Source organism: Staurois parvus, unplaced genomic scaffold (assembly GCF_062004578.1).
Source record: "Staurois parvus isolate SC_StPar_1 unplaced genomic scaffold, SC_StPar_1.0 ptg000836l, whole genome shotgun sequence".
Classification (NCBI taxonomy): Eukaryota; Metazoa; Chordata; class Amphibia; order Anura; family Ranidae; genus Staurois; species Staurois parvus.
In genome coordinates, this window is record NW_028318632.1 from 411278 (window position 1) to 434847 (window position 23570).

Genomic DNA, 23570 nt, shown 5'->3' on the forward strand with positions numbered 1-23570 from the left:
CTTAAAAACAGTGAGAACAAATACAAGAGGAATTCCCCTTTGGAGAGAAAAAGAATTAAAGTATTTAGGGATAAAACTGTCCGCCTCAATTAAAAACATGTATAAATTTAATTATATTTCACTATTAAATGAGATTAAAGAGGAATTAAAGAGATTGGGGAGTGGAAATCCGTCTTGGATAGGTTGCATAAATCTGATAAACATGGTAATTGTGCCTAAAATTTTATATAAATTCCAAATGATTCCAATCAAACTTCCAGAGGCATATTTTAAAGAACTCAAAAAAATGATAATGAGATATATATGGAGGAACAAAAAACCTACAATATGTTTTGAAATGCTGACTAGAAATAAAGAGAGAGGTGGTTTAGGTTTACCAGATTTTAAGAGATACTATAAAGCTGTAATAATTGCGAGAATTTTTGACTAGACTCATAATCCAGGGAAAAGTTGGGTCAAAATCGAAAATACACTGAGTGGAACAAATTTAAGTAGGATTATATGGGTGCCTGCACAATATAGGGGATTAGATGTTAACACAAGTTTGTACACTTTAAATGTTTTAAGAGTCTGGGAAATATTACACAGACAAAAGGGATGGGTTTTTAATTCACAGTTAAGGAAAACAGAATATTTTGCCCCAGGGAGGGAAGACATCACAGGGAAATGGATCATAAAGCAGGATGCGCAACTGAGAGACATAATGGTGGGGGAGGAATTGGGATCATATAGGGAGTTGGAGAAGAAAAAAGGAGAAGTTTTCAATAGAATGGATGGGTTACGATATCACCAATTGAAGCATTTTTTCGGGAGTCTCCCGAAATCTTTGAGAACCAGAAAAGATTGGAACACATTTGAAAGGTTGTTAGAAGCACGGGGTGACGGGAAACATGGAATCGCTAAAATATATAAGATTTTCACTGAGTTAGACACTAGCACAAAACCAATATATATAGAGAAATGGGAAAGAGATATGGGAAGGGAAATGGATGAGGAGATGCAGAGGAAAATATATAGATTAATTCATGAAAACATTAGTATGCGAGAAGTGGAATTAAATAAGTGTTTGGTAAGATGGCACATCACACCAAAAGTGGAGCACAAAATGAATGGGGAGATTTCACCATTGTGTTGGGGGCGCTGCGGAGAGATAGGCACGTTATATCATATATGGTGGGAATGTTCAAAAATACAAATATTTTGGCAGAAAATAGTTCATTTAGTAGGGAAGATTACTGAAATTAATATTAGATTAGATCCAGAGTTATGTCTTTTCCATAATACAGAGCTTCCAGTGAAATTATATAAGGATTCGGGTATGTGGTATTTTTTGAGTGCAGCGAAGAGCTTGATACCTAGGTTTTGGGAAAAAAAAGGAAGTATCGACAGAGGAGGATTGGATGATTAGAGTGAATCAGATTTGTGGGACGGAAAGACTTTACTATACAGTCAGGTCCATAAATATTGGGACATCGACACAATTCTAACATTTTTGGCTCTATACACCACCACAATGGATTTGAAATGAAACAAACAAGATGTGCTTTAACTGCAGGCTGTCAGCTTTAATTTGAGTGTATTTACATCCAAATCAGGTGAACGGTGTAGGAATTACAACAGTTTGCATATGTGCCTCCCACTTGTTAAGGGACCAAAAGTAATGGGACAGAATAATAATCATAAATCAAACTTTCACTTTTTAATACTTGGTTGCAAATCCTTTGCAGTCAATTACAGCCTGAAGTCTGGAACGCATAGACATCACCAGATGCTGGGTTTCATCCCTGGTGATGCTCTGCCAGGCCTCTACTGCAACTGTCTTCAGTTCCTACTTGTTCTTGGGGCATTTTCCCTTCAGTTTTGTCTTTAGCAAGTGAAATGCATGCTCAATCGGATTCAGGTCAGGTGATCGACTTCGCCATTGCATAACATTCCACTTCTTTCCCTTAAAAAACTCTTTGGTTGCTTTTGCAGTATGCTTTGGGTCATTGTCCATCTGCACTGTGAAGCGGCGTCCAATGAGTTCTGAAGCATTTGGCTGAATTTGAGCAGATAATATTGCCTGAAACACTTCAGAATTCATCCTGCTGCTTTTGTCAGCATTCACATCATCAATAAATACCAGTTCCATTGGCAGCAATACATGCCCATGCCATGACACTACCACCATGCTTCACTGATGAGGTGGTATGCTTAGGATCGTGAGCAGTTCCGTTCCTTCTCCATACTCTTCTCTTCCCATCACTCTGGTACATGTTGATCTTGGTCTCATCTGTCCATAGGATGTTGTTACAGAGCTGTGAAGGCTTTTTTAGATCTGGTCTAATCTGGTCTTCCTGTTTTTGAGGCTCACCAATGGTTTACATCTTGTGGTGAACCCTCTGTATTCACTCTGGTGAAGTCTTCTCTTGATTGTTGACTTTGACACACATACACCTACCTCCTGGAGAGTGTTCTTGATCTGGCCAACTGTTGTGAAGGGTGTTTCTTCACCAGGGAAAGAATTCTTTGGTCATCCACCACAGTTGTTTTCCGTGGTCTTCTGGGTCTTTTGGTGTTGCTGAGCACATCGGTGCGTTCCTTCTTTTTAAGAATGTTCCAAACAGTTGTTTTGGCCACGCCTATTGTTTTTGCTATCTCTCTGATGGGTTTGTTTTGTTTTTTCAGCCTAATGATGGCTTGCTTCACTATTAGTGACAGCTCTTTGGATCTCATCTTGGAGTTGACAGCAACAGATTCCAAATGCAAATAGCACACTTGAAATGAACTCTGGACCTTTTATCTGCTCATTGTAATTGGGATAATGAGGGAATAACACACACCTGGCCAGGGAACAGCTGAGAAGCCAATTGTCCCATTACTTTTGGTCCCATAACAAGTGGGAGGCACATATGCAAACTGTTGTAATTCCTACACTGTTCACCTGATTTGGATGTAAATACCCTCAAATTAAAGCTGACAGTCTGCAGTTAAAGTACATCTTGTTTGTTTCATTTCAAATCCATTGTGGTGGTGTATAGAGCCAAAAATGTTAGAATTGTGTCGATGTCCCAATATATATGGACCTGACTGTATAGTAAAGTCTTTCCGTACAGGTTACAGTGCATTTCTCTCTGAAATTCTGAGGAAAATGGATAGTTCCAGACATTGTTCAGAAGAACAGCGTACCTTGATTAAAAAGTTGATTGGAGAGGGGAAAACATATAAAGAAGTGCAGAAAATGATAGGCTGCTCAGCTAAAATGATCGCAAATGCTTGAAAATGGCAACCAAAACCTGAAAGATGTGGAAGAAAGCAAAAAACTACCATTCAAATGGATAGAAGAATAGCCAAAATGGCAAGGACTCAGCCAACAATCAGCTCCAGGAAGATCAAAGAAGGTCTAAAGTTACCTGTGAGTACTGTTACAATTAGAAGACGCCTATGTGAAGCCAAGCTATCTGCAAGAAACCCCCGCAAAGTCCCACTGTTGAGAAAAAGACGTGCTGAAGAGGTTACAATTTGCCAAAGAGCACATTGACTGGCCTAAAGAGGAATGGCGCAACATTTTGTGGACTGATGTAAGTAAGGTTGTTCTTTTTGGGTCTAGTGGCCAGAGAGAGTTTGTCAGATGACCCCCAAACACTGAATTCAAGCCACAGTACACTGTGAAGACAGTGAAGCATGGTTGCGCAAGCATCATGATATGGGGATGTTTATCATACTACGGTGTTGGGCCTATTTATCGCATACCAGGGATCATGGATCAGTTTGAATACATCAGAATACTTGAAGAGGTCATGCTGCCTTATGCTGAAGAGGAAATGCCCTTGAAATGGGTGTTCCAACAAGACAACGTCCCCAAACACACCAGTAAACGTGCAACATCTTGGTTCCAGACCAACAAGATTGACGTTATGGAGTGGCCAGCTCAATCCCCGGATCTTAATCCAATAGAAAACTTGTGGGGTGACATCAAAAATGCAGTTTCTGAGGCAAAACCAAGAAATAGAGAAGACCTGTGGAATGTAGTCCAATCATCCTGGGTTGTAATACCTGTTCACAGATGCCAGAAGTTGGTTGACTTCATGCAACATAGATGTACAGCAGTTCTCAGAAACAGTGGTTATACAACTAAATATTAACCGCATGCCGCCCAGCCACTGTACATATACGGCGGCAGGGCGGCACTCACAGGCAAAACCACGTGTTAAAACAAATAGGGGGCGTGCGCGAGGCGCGCTGCCGCCCTATTTGTCCTGTGGATCACCGCCGCAGATGTCAGTTGCCGGGTCACAGCCGCTCTTTAGCGGCTATGTCCCGGCGATCGGCGGTAAACGGTGACAGAGAGCACAGCTGCAGTAGCTGTGCTGTCTGTCACCTCTCTGTCAGCTCGAGGATGAGCTGATCGAGAAAGAATAGTTTCACTTTCTCGATCAGCCTTGTCCCGCCCAGTACACACCCCCGCCCCCTAGTAAAACACTCCCCTCACTCCTATAACCCTTCCCTGCTAAATAAAGTTAACCGCTTCCTCCCCATTGCCATTAGTACAGTGTCAGTTTTTTTTTTTGTTGCACTGATCACTGTATTAGTGTTTTTGGGGATGTCAGTGACCCCAAGTCAGTACCCCCCAATGTCAGAATGTCCGCCGCAGTCCCGCCATAAGTCGCTGGTCGCTGCCATAAGTCCCTGATCGCCGCCATAATTCGCTGATTAGTATAAAAAAAACCCTAAAAATCCCAGTATCTTTCCCGCCATTTGTAAACGCTATAACTTTCACGTAAACCAATTAAATTACACGTATTGGGTTTTTTTTTAGCAAAGACATGTCGCAGAATGCATTTTGGCAGAAATTTATGACTAAATTTGATTTTTGCATTTTTTTTTAACTGGACATGTTTTATAGCAAAAAGTCCAAAATATTGTTTTTTTTTCCTCAAAATTGTCAGCTTTTTTTTTTATAGCGCAAAAAATAAAAACTGCACAGGCAATCAAATACCACTGAAAGAAAGCTCAATTTGTGGGGAAAAAAAGGATGTAAATTTCATTTATGTACCATATTGCATGACCGCGCAATTGTCCGTTAAACTAGCGCAGCGCTGTATAGCAGAAAAATGGCGTAAATTGCAGTATTTATACCATAGTTTGTAGACGCTATAACTTCCACACAAAGCAATCAATATACACTTATTGGGATTTTTTTTACCAAAAACATGTAGCAGAATACATTTTGGCCTAAATTTATAACTAACTTTGAGTTTACTATATATTTTTTATAGCTGAAAATAAAAAAAATTGTTTTTCTTCAAAATTTTGGGCGTTTTTTTGTTTATAGCGTGAAAAATAAAAAGCGCACAGGTGATCAAATTACACCGAAAGAAAGCTCTATTTGTGTGAAAAAAAGGACGTAAATTTTGTTTGGGTGCAGCATTGCATGACCGCGCAATTATCAGTTGAATTAGTGCAGCGCCAAGTAGCAAAAAGAGGCCTGGTCATTAAGGGGGTTAAATCCTCAGGAGCTCAAGTGGTTAATTAAGTGATTCAAAGGAAAGCAAAATCTTCAAACATGTTTCAGTTTATATAGTGAATGTTTGAGTTTGTAAAGAAGAATACAAAAACTGCTAATATTCACTTTTCTTCAATTTTTTTTAGAGGAACAACACAAATTTGATATACTTTTCTTCATGTTTTGATTTGGAATAGAATGTGTAGTTTTCTCAATGCATTTGTGTGTATGGAATTAAAAGCTATTAGAAGGATTTTGAGCTTTATTCACTTTTTTCAACACACTGCTATTATTTTGAACACAACTGTATATGTATACATACACATACATATATGTCCCTATATCCGACTAGATAAAATATCTAACACCTACCAGAAAAACTGTAGAGTCCAAAACCCTCCATTGGCAAGCTTATTCACCTCCGGGAATCCAGCATTAAAAGTCGGCCACAAAATACTTTCAAAGATGCAGGAGAAACCCAACCAAACAGTTATAAGGACCTTCAAGTTAAAAACAAAAAAAGGAGCTGGGTATAACAGTCATACAACCAGCAAGGCTGACTTATATATTCCCCCCACCCTGCTGATAAATACCAGTCAGGTGTGGACGCCCAAATTGGGATCGCACATGCTCACAAGCCCACCAGAAGCAACACAGAGTCCAAGTAAGGTTCGCCTAAGCGAACCAAAGGCTGGAAGTTGGAACCTTGTTGCAGACAGACCCACTAGATTGCGCTACCCTATAAGGGGACACAGAACACTCCCCTCCTGGATAGCGCCCCCAGGCACCTGATGGTCAATCAAGGACTCAGCAAAGATCCCTATTAACAAATAGGAAGTCCAAAAAGTGTATATAAAAAACATATTAGCAGAAAGGATCCGCATTGGTTAAGGACATTACAAATTAATATATGCCTGAGTCGATTCATAGTTACATAGTTAGTCTGGATGAAAAAAAGACAAAAGTCCATCCAGTTCAACCATAGAAAAAAAAGAAAAGTTATAATCCTATACCCACAGTTGATCCAGAGGAATGCAAAAAATGATCCAATTTGCACCTGCTGGGGAAAAAAATTCCTTCCTGATCCCCTGAGAGGCAATCAGATATTCCCTGGATCAACCTTACTTATAAATGTTAGTATCTAGTTATATTCTGTGTATCTAAGAAATAATCCAGGCCTTTTTTGAAGCAGTCCACTGAGCTGGCCAGAACCAACTCTTGAGGGAGTCTATTCCACATTTTCACAGCTCTCACTGTGAAAAAACCTTTCCGTGTTTGGAGATTATATTTCTTTTCCTCCAGACCTAAAGAGTGCCCCCTTGTCATCTGTGTTGACCTCAGGGTGAATAGCTTTACACCGAGTTCACTATATGAACCACTGATGTATTTATACATGTTGATCATATTCCCCCTTAATCTCCTCTTCTCAAGAGAGAATAAATTTAGTTCTTCTAATCTTTCCTCATAGCTGAGCTCCTCCATGCCTCGTATCAGGTTAGTTGCCCTTCTCTGTACTTTCTCAAGTTCCCCAATGTTCTTTTTGTGAATTGGTGCCCAAAACTGAACTGCATATTCCAGATGAGGTATTACTAATGATATGTACAGGGGTAATATGATATCTCGCTCTCTAGAGTCTATACCTCTTTTAATACAAGACAATACAATTCGGTATCTACAACATCTACACCTGGTAAACAATTAGAACAACCTCAAGTAAACCCACAAAAAAACAACTGTTAAACTAGCCATGAGCTGTGTTTGAACAAATCAATATATACTTCACAATCAAAAAGAATTCATATTTGTTGTTTGCAAAATCCAATTAAGACAACGTTTCAGGAACCATATATCTTGTGATTAACCTGACATTTTGAGTACCAGAGTTGATCTTTTTCTCCTTCTGAATCAATGATTGTCTATCCTGACTATTAGAACTTTGGTAGGCTTCTTGAGGACAAATTACTCATTTCAAATTTTGTTTGGTTGTCTGAAATTTGAGGTTTGGTACTTCCTGTGATCTGGTGCTGCCTAAGCTGCCAAAATGGGTGCTGTTCATACATCCCCCCCCCCCCCCACGTGAATTAGACTGGCCAACGACCCTAGTACTGCCAGGCGGAAGTGCTACCCATTTAGCCACTGTGCTGCCCTATGTTTCTTTAAGACATTTACCTCCCCTTCCATTAGTGATACATCCAATGTCTCTGTTTTATGTATATTCACCTTAAAGTTACTAACCTCAGAAAAAGCATTAAGTTCTTTCAACAATACTGGAAAAGCAATGTGGGAGTTTTAAACAAGTAACAATAGATCATCAGCAAAGAGGCACATATTACATTCCAAGTTACCTATTTCAGTGCCTTGTATGAGGGGTTCTGTTTAATGGCATTGGCTAGAATTAGAGAGAGCTGATCTTGCAATGTCTTATAAAAAAAGCCCTGTAAATCCATCTGGACCAGGGTTTTCCCTAAAGATAATTTCTTCATAGCTTTCTTTAGTTCAGCTTGTCTAACTGGACTTGCTAATGCCTTGATAGCTTCCTCTGAGATTGTTGTAAGTGCCGTTATTCTAACATATTCTTTTATGTTCCCTAGAGGACAATTTGATTAACTTTTTTAATTTGCAGATGCTAAATTATATAACCTAGTATAATATTTCTGAAATGCCCTATTTTTTCCGATGTACATACAGTCCATTGAACTGGACATACTGTAATTTTTTTTAACGTATGTACAGGATTGATTTTTTTATGTATTGAATTAGCTAACTATATCCAGAAGGATAATATTTGATATGTTGCACCATCAATGTTTGTCATATGACATTGTTCTAGATCAGAGATATCCTTCAGACGCATAGATATTTTAGTTCTTTCTTTCTTCAATTTTAACCCTAATTTACTTCGTTACCCCGTAGGACACATTTTAAAGTTTCTCATTTAATTGGTTGTTGAGTGGGGTCTGTCCGATGAGTTATCTCGAGCTCATCTATAGTTTCCCTTAGGGCTTTTAACACTTTCTCCTCCCTTAATAAAGATTCATTCAATTTCCACAAGGAGCTAGTTTTCAGAGTTTGCGGTATTCAAAAAGTCAAGAAGAGTGAATGATGTGATCTGATCTAAACTGCATGCCAATCTGTGATACTGGTTGCCAACTCAATAACGGATGCAAAATGAAAAACAATTATCTATCCTACTATATGATGAATAAGGCACTGAAAAAATGTAAAATCTTTAATAGTAGCTTGCAATATACGCCACACATCCACTGGCTGAAGGGAGTATAAAAGATTACGTAAAACATTAATTGTGGATACAGGCAAATTAATTTTCCCACCACAAGATTAAAGTCCCCGCTTCTTATGAGATGGCCCTGCTTTACTTGTTTTAGTTTAGTCATAATTCTCTAGAATGTCAATTTCTGACCTTTTATTGGGTAGGTAGGTATGGACTAATGTGAAAGTCACATTATATAATCTACAAATAAGGCTTCATGTGTACTGGTTTATTGTAAACACTGTTTTATTTTATTGGCCAGAATTTTAATTTCTTCTGGGCATTGAAATGACTAAATGCTGAAGTGCTAAATTCTGGTAAACTCTTGTCCTTGTGCTTTCAGAGAAATGTCAGTAATCTCAGCTGCCTGTAAACTCTTCTAAACAACTACAGTATGTGTACATTGACACATAGGATAAAAGAGAGGAAAGTTCAAGGTCTTAGATAAAGCGCCCAACTACTCCTAAACGTCAGTTTAGCAGGTGCAGTGTACATGAGGACTAAGTATCAAATATCTCCCTTCCGGGTCTATAATTAGAGATGAGCGAATTATTCAAAAATTCGATTCGGCTGATTCAGCAAATTCGCGGAATAAATTCGATTCGAGTTGAATATATTCGCTGCGAATTTAACTTATAAAAAGGGTGTTTCTAGGCTTCAGAGAGCCTTTATATTAGTGCAGAACACTGTACCTTTAATTTAAATGCCCTTGGAGTCTGCTGGGGAAGAGAAATAATACTGTCAGTCAGTATGACATGCAGATGAGTGCCGTCAATCTTAGAATCACCGCACACTTCACTCATTTGGGCAGTCACGGGGCCAAAACCAGAGTGTGGAGCCACAGTGTGGCGGTGGAGGCAGCAGCAATGGGAGGCCATACAGCACCCTATGAAAAAATGGAACCCACCAGCAGTGTGAGGAGACCTGAAAGTGGCACATGGCAGAGTGTGGCGATGGAGACAGCAGCAATGGGAGGCCGTACAGGGACCCATGACACACTCTGGACCTGGCAGCAGCATGAGGAGGCGGTACAGGGGCCCATGACAGATTACGGGCCTGGCAGCAGCATGAGGAGTCGGTACGGGGGCCCATGGCAGATTACGGGCCTGGCAGCAGCAATGGGAGGCCATACAGCACCCTATGACAAAATGGAACCCACCAGCAGTGTGAGGAGACCTGAAAGTGGCACATGGCAGAGTGTGGCGATGGAGACAGCAGCAATGGGAGGCCGTACAGGGACCCATGACACACTCTGGACCTGGCAGCAGCATGAGGAGGCGGTGCAGGGGCCCATGACAGATTACGGGCCTGGCAGCAGCAATGGGAGGCCATACAGCACCCTATGACAAAATGGAACACACCAGCAGTGTGAGGAGACCTGAAAGTGGCACATGGCAGAGTGTGGCGATGGAGACAGCAGCAATGGGAGGCCGTACAGAGACCCATGACACACTCTGGACCTGGCAGCAGCATGAGGAGGCGGTGCAGGGGCCCATGACAGATTACGGGCCTGGCAGCAGCATGAGGAGTCGGTACAGGGGCCCATGGCAGATTACGGGCCTGGCAGCAGCAATGGGAGGCCCGTAATCTGCCAGCACCCTATGACAAAATGGAACCCACCAGCAGTGTGAGGAGACCTGAAAGTGGCACATGGCAGAGTGTGGCGATGGAGACAGCAGCAATGGGAGGCCGTACAGGGTCCCATGACACACTCTGGACCTGGCAGCAGCATGAGGAGGCGGTACAGGGGCCCATGACAGATTACGGGCCTGGCAGCAGCATGAGGAGTCGGTACGGGGGCCCATGGCAGATTACGGGCCTGGCAGCAGCAATGGGAGGCCCGTAATCTGCCAGCACCCTATGACAAAATGGAACCCACCAGCAGTGTGAGGAGACCTGAAAGTGGCACATGGCAGAGTGTGGCGATGGAGACAGCAGCAATGGGAGGCCGTACAGGGACCCATGACACACTCTGGACCTGGCAGCAGCATGAGGAGGCGGTACAGGGGCCCATGACAGATTACGGGCCTGGCAGCAGCATGAGGAGTTGGTACGGGGGCCCATGGCAGATTACGGGCCTGGCAGCAGCAATGGGAGGCCCGTAATCTGCCAGCACCCTATGACAAAATGGAACCCACCAGCAGTGTGAGGAGACCTGAAAGTGGCACATGGCAGAGTGTGGCGATGGAGACAGCAGCAATGGGAGGCCGTACAGGGACCCATGACACACTCTGGACCTGGCAGCAGCATGAGGAGGCGGTACAGGGGCCCATGACAGATTACGGGCCTGGCAGCAGCATGAGGAGTCGGTAAGGGGGCCCATGGCAGATTACGGGCCTGGCAGCAGCAATGGGAGGCCCGTAATCTGCCAGCACCCTATGACAAAATGGAACCCACCAGCAGTGTGAGGAGACCTGAAAGTGGCACATGGCAGAGTGTGGCGATGGAGACAGCAGCAATGGGAGGCCGTACAGGGACCCATGACACACTCTGGACCTGGCAGCAGCATGAGGAGGCGGTACAGGGGCCCATGACAGATTACGGGCCTGGCAGCAGCATGAGGAGTCGGTACGGGGGCCCATGGCAGATTACGGGCCTGGCAGCAGCAATGGGAGGCCCGTAATCTGCCAGCAGCCTATGACAAAATGGAACCCACCAGCAGTGTGAGGAGACTTGAAAGTGGCACATGGCAGAGTTAACATGTTTGGGGCATGATTCATGGCGGATTTAGTCAGTTGTGTCAGGAACTGGTGGTTTGAAATCCAGACTAATCCACGCCTGATTCATTTTCACAAACGTGAGTCTCTCCACACTTTGGGTGGACAGTCGTGTCCTCCGCGGAGTTACAATACCTCCTGCCGCACTAAACACGCGCTCCGATGCCACGCTACTGGCCGGGCATGACAGCCTTTCAAGGGCAAATTCAGCTAGTTGGGGCCAAAGGTCAAGTTTCGTTGCCCAGTAGTCAAGGGGATTGTCTACCTCGGTTGGCAGGGTGCTGTCCAAGTAGGCCCAAGCCTGTTGTTTGAGGTCCTGCATCAGGTCCACCTAATGCTGCTGCTGCTGCGGCTGGTTAGTAGTTTCCTCACTGCGCTGGTGAAGAAAGCTACTCATCATCGACTGCAGACTGAGGCAGCCGCTGCTGGTGAAGCTGCCACTGCTCCTACCACCCCACCCCTCCCCTGCTGCCATGGCAGCGGAACGCGAGCGCACAGAGCCCACAGTGTCTGAGGATGGACGTTGGCGCAGAAAGGCAGACACCAACTGACTACATAGGTGGTTTTTATAGTACGTTATTTTGGCCTCCCTCTCAGCAGGTGTGAAAAAGGCCACCATTTTTGAACGGTAGCGAGGGTCCAACAAGGTGGACAGCCAAAAGTCATCCCTCTGTCTGATGGTTATTATTCGGCTGTCGCTACGCAAGCAACCGAGCATGCTATGGGCCATTTGTGCCAAGGAATGCGAGGGACTCCCTGCCTCCATCTCCACAGCATACTGCCACGGTGCGTCTGGGTCCTCTGTCTCCTCCTCCTCCTCTACCAGATGCTCCTGCTTCTCCACTCCTGTCCGCTGAGTGGAAAAACCACCCATTTCACTCAATAATTCCTGAGCACCAATGTCCTCCTCTACCTCCTCCTCTTCTTCCTGTCCTGCCCCCACAGGTGTCATGTGGCGTTGAGATCTGTGCGCCACGTCTACCGCACCCTGACCAGCCATTGTTAACAGCATTTGTTCCAGGACGTGCAACAGAGGAATGACGTCGTTCATCCCATAGTCCTGCCGACTCACGAATAGCGTGGCCTCCTCAAAGGGCCTGAGCAAGCGGCAGGTGTCACGCATGAGCTGCCAATGGCTGACATCGAAGTTACACAGGGGAGTACCTTTATCCGCTTGTAACATCAGGAAATCGGTGATGGCCTTTCGCTGTTCGTAAAGGCGGTCTAACATATGTAGGGTTGAATTCCACCTTGTTGCAACGTCGCAGATCAGGCGATGCTGTGGAATTCCGTTCTGCCGCTGCAGCTCAAGGAGGGTGTGCTTTGCGGTGTAGGAATGGCTGAAATGCATGCAAAGTTTACGTGACATTTTAAGGATGTCTTGCAGTGGGATGGTGGATTTTAGGAACCGCTTGACAACCAGATTGAACACGTGAGCCATGCATGGCGCATGGCACAACCTTCCTTGACGCAGAGCAGACACCATGTTCTTTCCGTTGTCGGTCAACATGGTTCCGATTTTCAGTTTGCGCGGAGACAGCCATCTGTCGATTTCTCTGTTCATTACACTGAGAAGTTCCTCCCCTGTGTGACTACGTTCGCCAAGGCATACCAGGTGCAGCACAGCGTGACACCGTTGCGCCCTGCACATGTGATATGCCGGTCGGGTAATGGGACTTGGCACGGGGGTGGCGGCTGAGGACACGGCGGAAGAAGAGGTGGTAGAGGCGGACATCTTTGCTGGACCAAGGACGTGCAAACGTGGAGGCAAAAGCGGCGTGACCTGTCAAAGTTGCTGGTGCGGCTGTGCCGGCACCACGTTCACCCAGTGGGCCGTAAATGACATGTACTGTCCCTGACCGTAGTTACAGCTCCACACGTCGGCGCTGCCGTGTACTTTGGCAGAGACCGACATGCTCAAAGACTGGCCCACCATCTCTTCTACATGTGAATGCAGGGCTGGCACTGCCTTTTTGGCAAAGAAATGCCGGCTTGGCACTCTCCGCCGCGGCGCGGCACAAGCCATCATTTCTCGGAAAGGTGCTGAGTCCACCACTTGGAAAGGGAGGGACTGCAGCACCAGCAACTTGGACAGGAGGACGTTCAGCTTCTGCACCGTCGGGTGCGTGCTCGCAAACTGTTGTCTCTTGGAAACGGATTCCAAGAAAGACTGCTGACGGAATCCGTGAAGAGGAGTAGCAGGAGAAGGAGCATCTGAACGAGCGGAAGATGCCAACGAGCGACAACTCCCCTCAGCAGAGGTGTTGGAGCCTTGACTGGCTGATAGAGGGCGATTGACGTCGGGTGACGGAGCAAGTAACGGAGCGGGTGATGGAGCGGGGGCTGGGGCAGGCAGAACCGCCGTATCTTTATCACGGTTTTCCCAGGCCACCGAATGGCGACGCTGCATATGCTGACGCAACGCTGTAGTCCCAACATTGGCCCCCTGGCCACGCTTGACTTTCTGGCCACATAGTCGACATACGGCTACGTTTACTTCCTCGGGCGGCTTGACGAAAAATTGCCACACCGCCGAGTAGGAAACTTTGCCCCCGCTACTCCTCACTGGCTGACTGCTACTTCCTCTGTGCACACCGGCACCACTACTGGCCGTGGTGGTAGGCTGCAGTGGAGCTGGTGCTCTACTCCGTGGCCGTTTGGCTCCACTGACACTGCTGCGACCCTGCTGCCTCCTGGGCAACCCACCGACTGTTTTGCTCGCTGGCAAGCTGGCATCCTCTTCTCCTGATGATGCGGAAGCAATAGCCTGATGACGACGAGGCTGCCAAGTGCGATCAGCCTCATCATCATCAATTAGGGTCTCCGCCTCACTACTAGCCCCCTCGGCTGCGTGTGGGTCAGGAGACAGACCTGTCTCTAGACCGGCTACCGAGCCACTCTCCTCGCCAGTACTTCTTCGCCTGGCTGCTGAAGAGGCGGATGTCTCCCCCTGTTCCTGACCGCCCTCTGTTAGCTCTTCCTCACTGTACAGTGGGGCTGAGCCCACAGCATGCGATACTTCGCTTGGTGAGAGAACACCAAAGGACGGGCAGGTAGAGGACACGTGATTTCAGTGGGCTTGCTCCCGGGCCATGCCAACTAACGGTTGTGTCTGACGTACCCACCGACCGTTGGCTGTAGGTGTCAGAGGTGACCTGGGAAGAGGAAGACGACCGAGCCAACCAATCGATGACGGCAGGGTTGTCGGTGGAGACACGACCGCTGGATGACACCGGGAGCACTGGCCTCTGGCTGCGACTAGTGCTGCCTCGACCCTTTCCTCTGCTGCCACGTCTGCTCGCTCCTGAAACATTGCCTCCTCTGCCACTCCTCTGTGTGTTGTCTGACATACTCTTTAATTCAACGATTCTGTGTCCCTGAGTAACGATTCTGTGTCCCTGAGTAACGATTCTGTGTCCCTGAGTAACGATTCTGTGTCCCTGAGTAACGATTCTGTGTCCCTCAGTAACGATTCTGTGTCCCTGAGTAACGATTCTGTGTCCCTGAGTAACGATTCTGTGTCCCTGAGTAACGATTCTGTGTCCCTCAGTAACGATTCAGTGTCCCTGAGTAACAATTCTGTGTCCCTGAGTAACAATTCTGTGTCTGTCCCTGAGTAACAATTCTGTGTCCCTGAGTAACAATTCTGTGTCCCTGAGTAACGATTCTGTGTCCCTCAGTAACGATTCTGTGTCCCTCAGTAACAATTCTGTGTCTGTCCCTGAGTAACAATTCTGTGTCCCTGAGTAACAATTCTGTGTCTGTCCCTGAGTAACAATTCTGTGTCCCTGAGTAACAATTCTGTGTCCCTGAGTAACAATTCTGTGTCCCTCAGTAACGATTCTGTGTCCCTCAGTAACGATTCTGTGTCCCTCAGTAACAATTCTGTGTCCCTGAGTAACGATTCTGTGTCCCTGAGTAACGATTCTGTGTCCCTGAGTAACAATTCTGTGTCCCTCAGTAACAATTCTGTGTCCCTCAGTAACAATTCTGTGTCCCTGAGTAACGATTCTGTGTCCCTGAGTAACGATTCTGTGTCCCTGAGTAACAATTCTGTGTCCCTGAGTAACAATTCTGTGTCTGTCCCTGAGTAAAAATTCTGTGTCCCTGAGTAACAATTCTGTGTCCCTGAGTAACAATTCTGTGTCCCTGAGTAACAATTCTGTGTCTGTCCCTGAGTAACAATTCTGTGTCCCTGAGTAACGATTCTGTGTCCCTCAGTAACAATTCTGTGTCCCTCAGTAACAATTCTGTGTCCCTGAGTAACAATTCTGTGTCCCTGAGTAACAATTCTGTGTCTGTCCCTGAGTAACAATTCTGTGTCCCTGAGTAACAATTCTGTGTCCCTGAGTAACAATTCTGTGTCCCTCAGTAACGATTCTGTGTCCCTCAGTAACAATTCTCTGTCCCTGAGTAACAAATCTGTGTCCCTGAGTAACAATTCTGTGTCCCTGAGTAACGATTCTGTGTCCCTGAGTAACGATTCTGTGTCCCTAAGTAACGATTCTGTTGCCCTAAAGTCTCTCTGGCCCTAACTCTGTCCCTAATACAGACAGGTCTGTCTCTCTTGAATGACCGGAGGCTAATGGAGAATTGTAAGATGGCCGCAATTTATAGCTCCACCATTACACAGTGCTGGCTGGCTGGCTGCTGATTGGCTAATGCGATCACATGTCATGAATGAATGCATTATGGGTCAGCGCGCCTTGTCTGCACGCTTTCCCAGAGATCCCCGCTCCGTCGCCACACATGTCACTGCCATTTTTGGGAAAATTCGATTCGTGCATCCGAAGTTTGCTAATTTTCGGATTCGACGCGAATCGAATTTTTCCTGATATTCGAAACGAATTTCACTTTGCCATGTTCGATTCGCTCATCTCTATCTATAATCTTCCAGTACAAGATTCCTCAAAGATTAGAGTAGAATCTTATCGTGACTCCTTTTGATTTTTTTCTGGGGTTTGTCACTTGTATACCATTGATTATTGTGTCTTGATATAAGCTTCAGGGCCTTACCTTTTTGGAAATGTTTCTCTTGAAGAAATAAAATTTCCACTTTCTGTTTGTGCATATGGTGCAGCACTTGGCTTCTTTTTTGGGGGATATTAAAGCACTCAACGTTCGGGGAACCATCAAAGTCATCCTTTCTCTGAGCTGTAAGTGATATACCCTGCCAAGGTACAGCTCTTTCCTGTTGAGAGTCAAGGGGGGAGGGGGGGAGAGAGAGAGAGAAAAAAAAAGAAAGGAGGAAAACAAAAAGGCGGGGGGTCAGGGGGGGTAGGAAACCCATCCCCATTCAATCATCCTCTGTTAAGCCCACCATAATCAGAAAAAGAATCCGAATGCTGCTCTACAAGAACACCACCCAAAACAACATACCAGTGGCTAAATGTTAAGCACTTCCACCTGGTAGTACTAGGGTCGTTGGTTCAAATCCTAGCCACGTCACCACCTGCTTGAAGTGTGCAGGTTCTCCCTGTGCCTCCGTGGGTTTCCTCCGGGAACTCCGGTTTCCGCCCACACTCCAAAGACATGCTGGTTAATTGGATCCTGTCTAAATTGGCCCTATTATGTGTATGTATGAATGTGAGTTAGGGACCTTAGATTGTACAGCCCTTGAGGGTTAGGGACTGATGTGAATGTACAATATATATGTAAAGCGCTGCATAAATTGACGGTGCTATATAAGTGTACAGTAATAAATACCAAATTAAACCAACACACAGTTTAAAAAAAATAAAACCAAAAACTTGGAATAAATACCTATTACAGATGTCCTATTACAGAAGCAGGCAAAGATGTGAGCTGAGGCATCATATTTCTAATATATTTAATTTTATGAGCTGGAGAGAAGTATATAAAAAAAGAAGGGCAAAGGGATGGGAAGAAGAAAAAAAAGGGGGGGAAGAAGAGAGGGGAGAGGAACTCCCCAGTCCCCCTAATTTACTCACACCTCTGCTCTGTTAAACCATATCTCCCCCCTGCCCCCTCCCCTTAAAGTCCTCCAATCTTATAAACATTTCAGGTATATAACAAACAAATCTTATCTATATATTTACATTTTTACCCTTCTATCCAAATACAAGAGAAACTGGGGAAAAGAAGGAAAAAAAAACCCAAACCCCCATCTCACAATCGTTCCATAAGGGAAATTTCTAGGGGCATTCCATATGCCATAATAGGACTGTTCAAACTGTCGTAAGTTCTAACAGAAGTGATATTTTCATTATACATTGGGGATCGAAAGTTTGGGCACCCCAGCTAAAAATTTGTATTAATGTGCATAAAGAAGCCAAGGAAAGATGGAAAAATCTCCAAAAGGCATCAAATTACAGATTAGACATTCTTATAATATGTCAACAAAAGTTAGATTTTATTTCCATCATTTACACTTTCAAAATAACAGAAAACAAAAAAATGGCGTCTGCAAAAGTTTGGGCACCCTGCAGAATTTATAGCATGCACTGCACCCTTTGCAAAGCTGAGACCTGCCAGTGTCATGGATTGTTCTCAATCATCGTCTGGGAAGACCAGGTGATGTCAATCTCAAAGGTTTTAAAAGCCCAGACTCATCTGACCTTGCCCCAACAATCAGCACCATGGGTTCTTCTAAGCAGTTGTCTAGAAAACTGAAACTGAAAATAGTTGACGCTCACAAAGCTGGAGAAGGCTATAAGAAGATAGCAAAGCGTTTTCAGATGTCAATATCCTCTGTTCGGAATGTAATTAAGAAATGGCAGTCATCAGGAACAGTGGAAGTTAAAGCAACATCTGGAAGACCAAGAAAAATATCAGACAGAACAGCTCGCAGGATTGTGAGAAAAACAATTCAAAACCCACGTTTGACTGCACGATCCCTCCAGAAAGATCTGGCAGACACTGGAGTTGTGGTACACTATTCCACTATAAAGAGATACTTGTACAAATATGGTCTGCATGGAAGAGTCATCAGAAGAAAACCTCTTCTACGTCCTCACCACAAAAATCATCGTTTGAACTTTGCAAATGAACATATAGACAAGCCTGATGCATTTTGGAAACAAGTTCTGTGGACCGATGAGGTTCAAATTGAACTTTTTGGCCAGAATGAGCAAAGGTACGTTTGGAGAAGAAGGGGCACAGAATTTAATGAAAAGAACCTCTGTCCAACTGTTAAGCATGGGGTTGGATCAATCATGCTTTGGGGTTGTGTTGCAGCCAGTGGCACAGGGAACATCTCACGAGTAGAAGGAAAAATGGATTCAATAAAATTTCAGCAAATTTTGGATGGTAACTTGATGCCATCTGTGAAAAAGCTGAAGTTAAAGAGAGGATGGCTTCTACAAATGGATAATGATCCTAAACACACCTCAAAATCCACGGGGGATTACATCAAGAGGCGTAAACTGAAGGTTTTGCCATGGCCTTCACAATCTCCTGACCTCAACATAATTGAAAATCTATGGATAGACCTTAAAAGAGCAGTGCGTGACAGACAGCCCAGAAATCTCAAAGAACTGGAAGACTTTTGTAAGGAAGAATGGGCAAAGATACCTCAAACAAGAATTGAAAGACTCTTGGCTGGCTACAAAAAGCGTTTACAAGCTGTGATACTTGCCAAAGGGGGCAGTACAAGATATTAACTCTGCAGGGTGCCCAAACTTTTGCAGACGCCATTTTTTTGTTTTCTGTTATTTTGAAAGTGTAAATGATGGAAATAAAATCTAACTTTTGTTGACATATTATAAGAATGTCTAATCTGTAATTTGATGCCTTTTGGAGATTTTTCCATCTTTCCTTGGCTTCTTTATGCACATTAATACAAATTTTTAGCTGGGGTGCCCAAACTTTCGATCCCCACTGTAGGTATGATTGTCCTAAATCCTAGATATACTCATACCCTCTACGCAATTAAATAACTTCTAACACTAATGGTCAGATCAGTTTTTAAACCTCACTGATTTTTTTCATATTCATGCACGAGTGTTCTAAGGTTGCTGGACATTAACTAGAATTCCAGTGGTGTTTCCTTCCCTCCTGTCTCCTCTCATTTGGGCTTCCCCTTTTTTCTTTCTAAAGCAATACTAGAGCACTGTAAATGTCAGTGTTTACTTTTCAAAGGCATAGCATGTTGCCTTTATTAGGGAATTCTTGTACTAAATTTTGTGATTACTTAATATATTTGCACTTAAAATGTATGGGAAATACAGAAAGCATAATTACTAACATGACCAAAACAGCACTGATCTGTAGGGACAGATTATGCTGCAAGGCCCTTGCCTTTATTTTCCAAGTATAATTGTGCCTTTTAGTTGCTTTGCATCTTTATATGCTTCCACGATTAATGGTTTTGAAATAAATAATTCCAAAATTAATGTTAGCTAACAATAGCAATGCAGGTTGATAGGTGTGTTTTTTATTGATTAATCAAGAAGTACTTATAAATAAGAATAACTTTGTTCTTTCAGCTTTTGGGTGCTTATTGTGTCTGTTCTTTCTTATAGTTTAGTTAAAAATGGTGGCCCTCCTGTACAACCATCATCATGGAAAGGTAGGATCATTTTAGACAGCTGCCTTATTACATTTTGAGTTTTGCATTGAATGATAAAATTGATAATTGAATGGGAATTGGGGTCCAGTAAATGTAATGGAAGCGACACTCACAGAGCACATTAGGCATATGAACTAGTATCTTCATGGCAGGGACGGACTAACCATTTGGGATCAGTAGGGGGCTCGGTTAGAGGCTCACTGGGCACAATTCACTAAGCGGTATCTTACCGCATCCGAGTATGCAGTAGGATACCACATAGCATTTTTTAAAAAAGTTCGAATTCACCAAAAAAACGCTACTAAAATACCGCATTAGTTATTTTATCAAGTTATGCGGTATTTTAGTTGTGAAAACCATGCATTAATGTTTCAGCTGTCAGCGGGATTCTTTCTGTAAAAGAAAATTGCTGGTAATTAAAAAAATTATTTAAAAACCGGCGTGGGTCCCCCCTCCATCTATACCAAGCCCTTTGGGACTGGTATGGATTTTGAGGGAAACACCCATGCCAAAATTCAAAAACAATTGACATGGTGGCCCCCTCCAAAATCCATACCAAACCCTTATCCGAGTATGCAGCCCAGCAGGTCAGGAAAGGTGGGGGGCGAGCAAGCGCCCCCCCCTGAACCATACCAGGCCACATGCTCTAAACATGGGGGGGTGCTTTGGGGTGGAGGGCCCCCCCAAAGCACCTTGTCCCCATGTTTTTGGGGACAAGGGCTTTTCCCCACAACCCTGGCCGGTGGTTGTGGGGGTCTGCGGATGGGGGCTTATTGGAATTTGGAAGCCTCCGTTTAGCAAGGGGGCCCCCAGATCCCGCCCCCCCATGTGAATGAGTATGGGGTGCATGGTACCGCTACCCATTCACAAAAAAAAAGTGTAGTGTGAATAAAGACAAGAGACAGTCTCTGACAAGTCCTTTATTAAAAGTAGGAAACTAAAAGAATGTCCCCCGAAGTAGATCCAACGTCAATCACAATGCCCGCTGCTGCTGCTACCCAAAAAAAGGAAGAAAAAAAAAAAGGCTCCAGTCCCGACGCTGGCTCTCGGCCATCTGACTGCTCCTCTGGCTTGACAGTTCTTAAATATGTAAGGGGCAGGGCCATCCGGGGACATCACGTTTGTGACCCTGCCCCTTGTGGCATCATCAACCGGGGCATGCTGGGTCAATGATGTCACAAGGGTTGGGGTCACTCACATTATGTTCCCGGGTGGCCCCGCCCCTTACATGTTTAAGAACTGTTAAGCCAGCGGAGCAGTCAGACGGCCGAGAGCAGCGTCGGGAGAGGAGCCTTTTTTTTTCTTTTTTCGGGTAGCGGCGGGCATCGTGATTGACGTTGGATCTACTTCGGGGGACATTCTTTTATTTTTCTTTTAATAAAGGACTTGTCAAAGACTGTCTGTCTTTTTTCACACTACACTTTTTTTGTGTGAATGGGTAGCAGTACTATGTACCCCTTACTCATTCACATGGGGGGGGGGCCCCAGATTCTGATAAGCCCCCTGCCCACAGCCCCCACAACCACAGGCCAGGGTTGTGGGGAAGAGGCCCTTGTCCCAATCAACATGGGGACAAGGTGCTTTGGAGGGGCACCCCCAAAGCACCCACCCATGTTGAGGGCATGGGGCCTGGTATGGTTCAGGCGCTCGCTTGTTCCCCCCCCCCCTTTCCTGACCTGTCAGGCTGCATGCTTGGATAAAGGGCTAGTATGGATCTTGGGGGGGGACCCCACACCATTTTTTCTTAATTTTGGTGTGGGGGTTCCCCTGAAAACCCACACCAGACCCGAAGAAGGGCTTGTTATGACAGGAGGGGGGACCCCACGACGTTGTGTTATTTTGTTTTTTAATTATTTTGAATGCCCTTTCTGAGCTGCAATATGTAGGTGGAGTGTTGTGTGGGTGTGGCTTTGGCTTTAGTGTAGGTGGAGACACAGGGGGCCCCATTATCTCTTATTGCCGAGGGGGTCCCATGAGTTGTCTGTAATCTTGCCATGAAGCAGGGGCAGACTGACAGGTGTGCAATTGGAATACAAATCCATGATTCCAGCAGGTATTCACTGGTGCCTGCCCTCCTCCCAAAATGGCATCCTGTTGAAGGTGCAATACATTTTCCTGGGCCGAAGTGTCTGTGAGCTGTTCATCCCTTGATTCCTGTGAACCAGGCACAGGAGGTTTTGGACCCCCCCCCCAAACTTTAGCTCTTTACCAGTTCACAGGAAAGTTGCACATTCTGTATCATATGCCTGCTTTTGTGTTTTAAACACCTTCCTCTAGGCACTGGAGGTGTGCAAGGTTCCAGGGTAGGTACCATGGATTCTTGCACACTGCCCCTGCTGCTTGATACCCCAGCTGGTTGACCACTAGCTTTATAGTTATCTGGATACCCACCAGTTTACTGAAGTACTGCACAGGTAGTCCTGGGTAGATAGGCTTTTTGGCTGTTCTAGAAGATTTTGAAGTGTATTATTGCTCCTCCAACAGACACTGTACTTAAGTCCAAGTGATGATGGACAACTAATATAAGGTAAGAAACACCATGCCTATATTTCCGGTAGTGTACATTCTACATTGAAGTACCCTACTTTGGGCACATGTAAAGTACAGTATATATGACTTTTCAGGCTGCAGGTGGTAGGGCATTCGCTGCCATGTGCTCTCTGAAGAAACTACCTGTAATCAATTAAACAAGCTAGGATTCCTGAAATGTCTCTAGTCTATTAGCGTCTACTACGCTCTACTGCCACATGAATTATGGGTTTTCACCAACTTTAGGCACCACAAATTAGAATTTGTTTTAACGTTTGTACCAAGTATCATTGGACATGCTGTTATTCTTAGAATATTTACATTATGTGTAACTGTTTTTTAGGAATCCAAGATGATCCTAACCTTAACTTTAAACAGCGTTTCCAGTCTAAGTCTGCATTGGTTCGCATGCCACCGAAACCTAGGACAGCTGACCCTACCAGTCAGAGGATCTCAGCTGTACCATTGTTACCTGCTTCGGCCATTATAAGACCTAAGACTGCTCACCTGGGAAATGTGATACCTTTTCAACAGAAATAATCTAAATAAAATACATTTAAACTAATTTTGCTGTTTTGAATAATAATTTAATTTAAATTTAATTAAAAGTTACTCTGTGTTGTATATTTAAAAATATATTAAAATAGATGATTTCCCAATACTTCCTGTAGAGGGCCAACAGTAAATAAGGACATCTCCTTAATAACTTGCTATACAGGGCAATTTTTTTTACACATGGTAAAATCAGTATTTTTTGTCAGAAAAAAACCCAAACATTATATATTTTCCTGAAAGCACAAGCCTTGGAGAATAAAATGGTGGCTGTTGCAGTAAATATAAAAGATGATGTTGTGTTGAGTTAGTAGATACCAAACACATCAAGAATTAAAACTGTTCACCCGAACTACAGTTCCATAAATCTTTCATACAGCAATAAGAATAGTGAAGCGTTGAATCATAAAATACCTTATACATACTAAATCATCAGTACATGATATAGAGGTGAAATTCGAAAAGTTAGAATATCATGGAAAAGTT

General features: G+C 44.3%; 1 protein-coding gene across 1 annotated transcript in view; it reads left to right on the forward strand.

Annotated features, from left to right (window-relative positions):
- Positions 1 to 23097, forward strand: part of ANKAR (ankyrin and armadillo repeat containing) — a 282038-nt gene extending 258941 nt beyond the window's left edge. The window contains exons 22-23 of the mRNA XM_089655357.1: positions 19957 to 20003; positions 22876 to 23097. Coding sequence (XP_089511483.1) covers positions 19957 to 20003; positions 22876 to 23072 — 244 coding nt within the window. The 3' untranslated portion in view covers positions 23073 to 23097. The remainder of the gene's footprint in view (positions 1 to 19956; positions 20004 to 22875) is intronic.
- Positions 23098 to 23570: the final 473 nt, after the last annotated feature.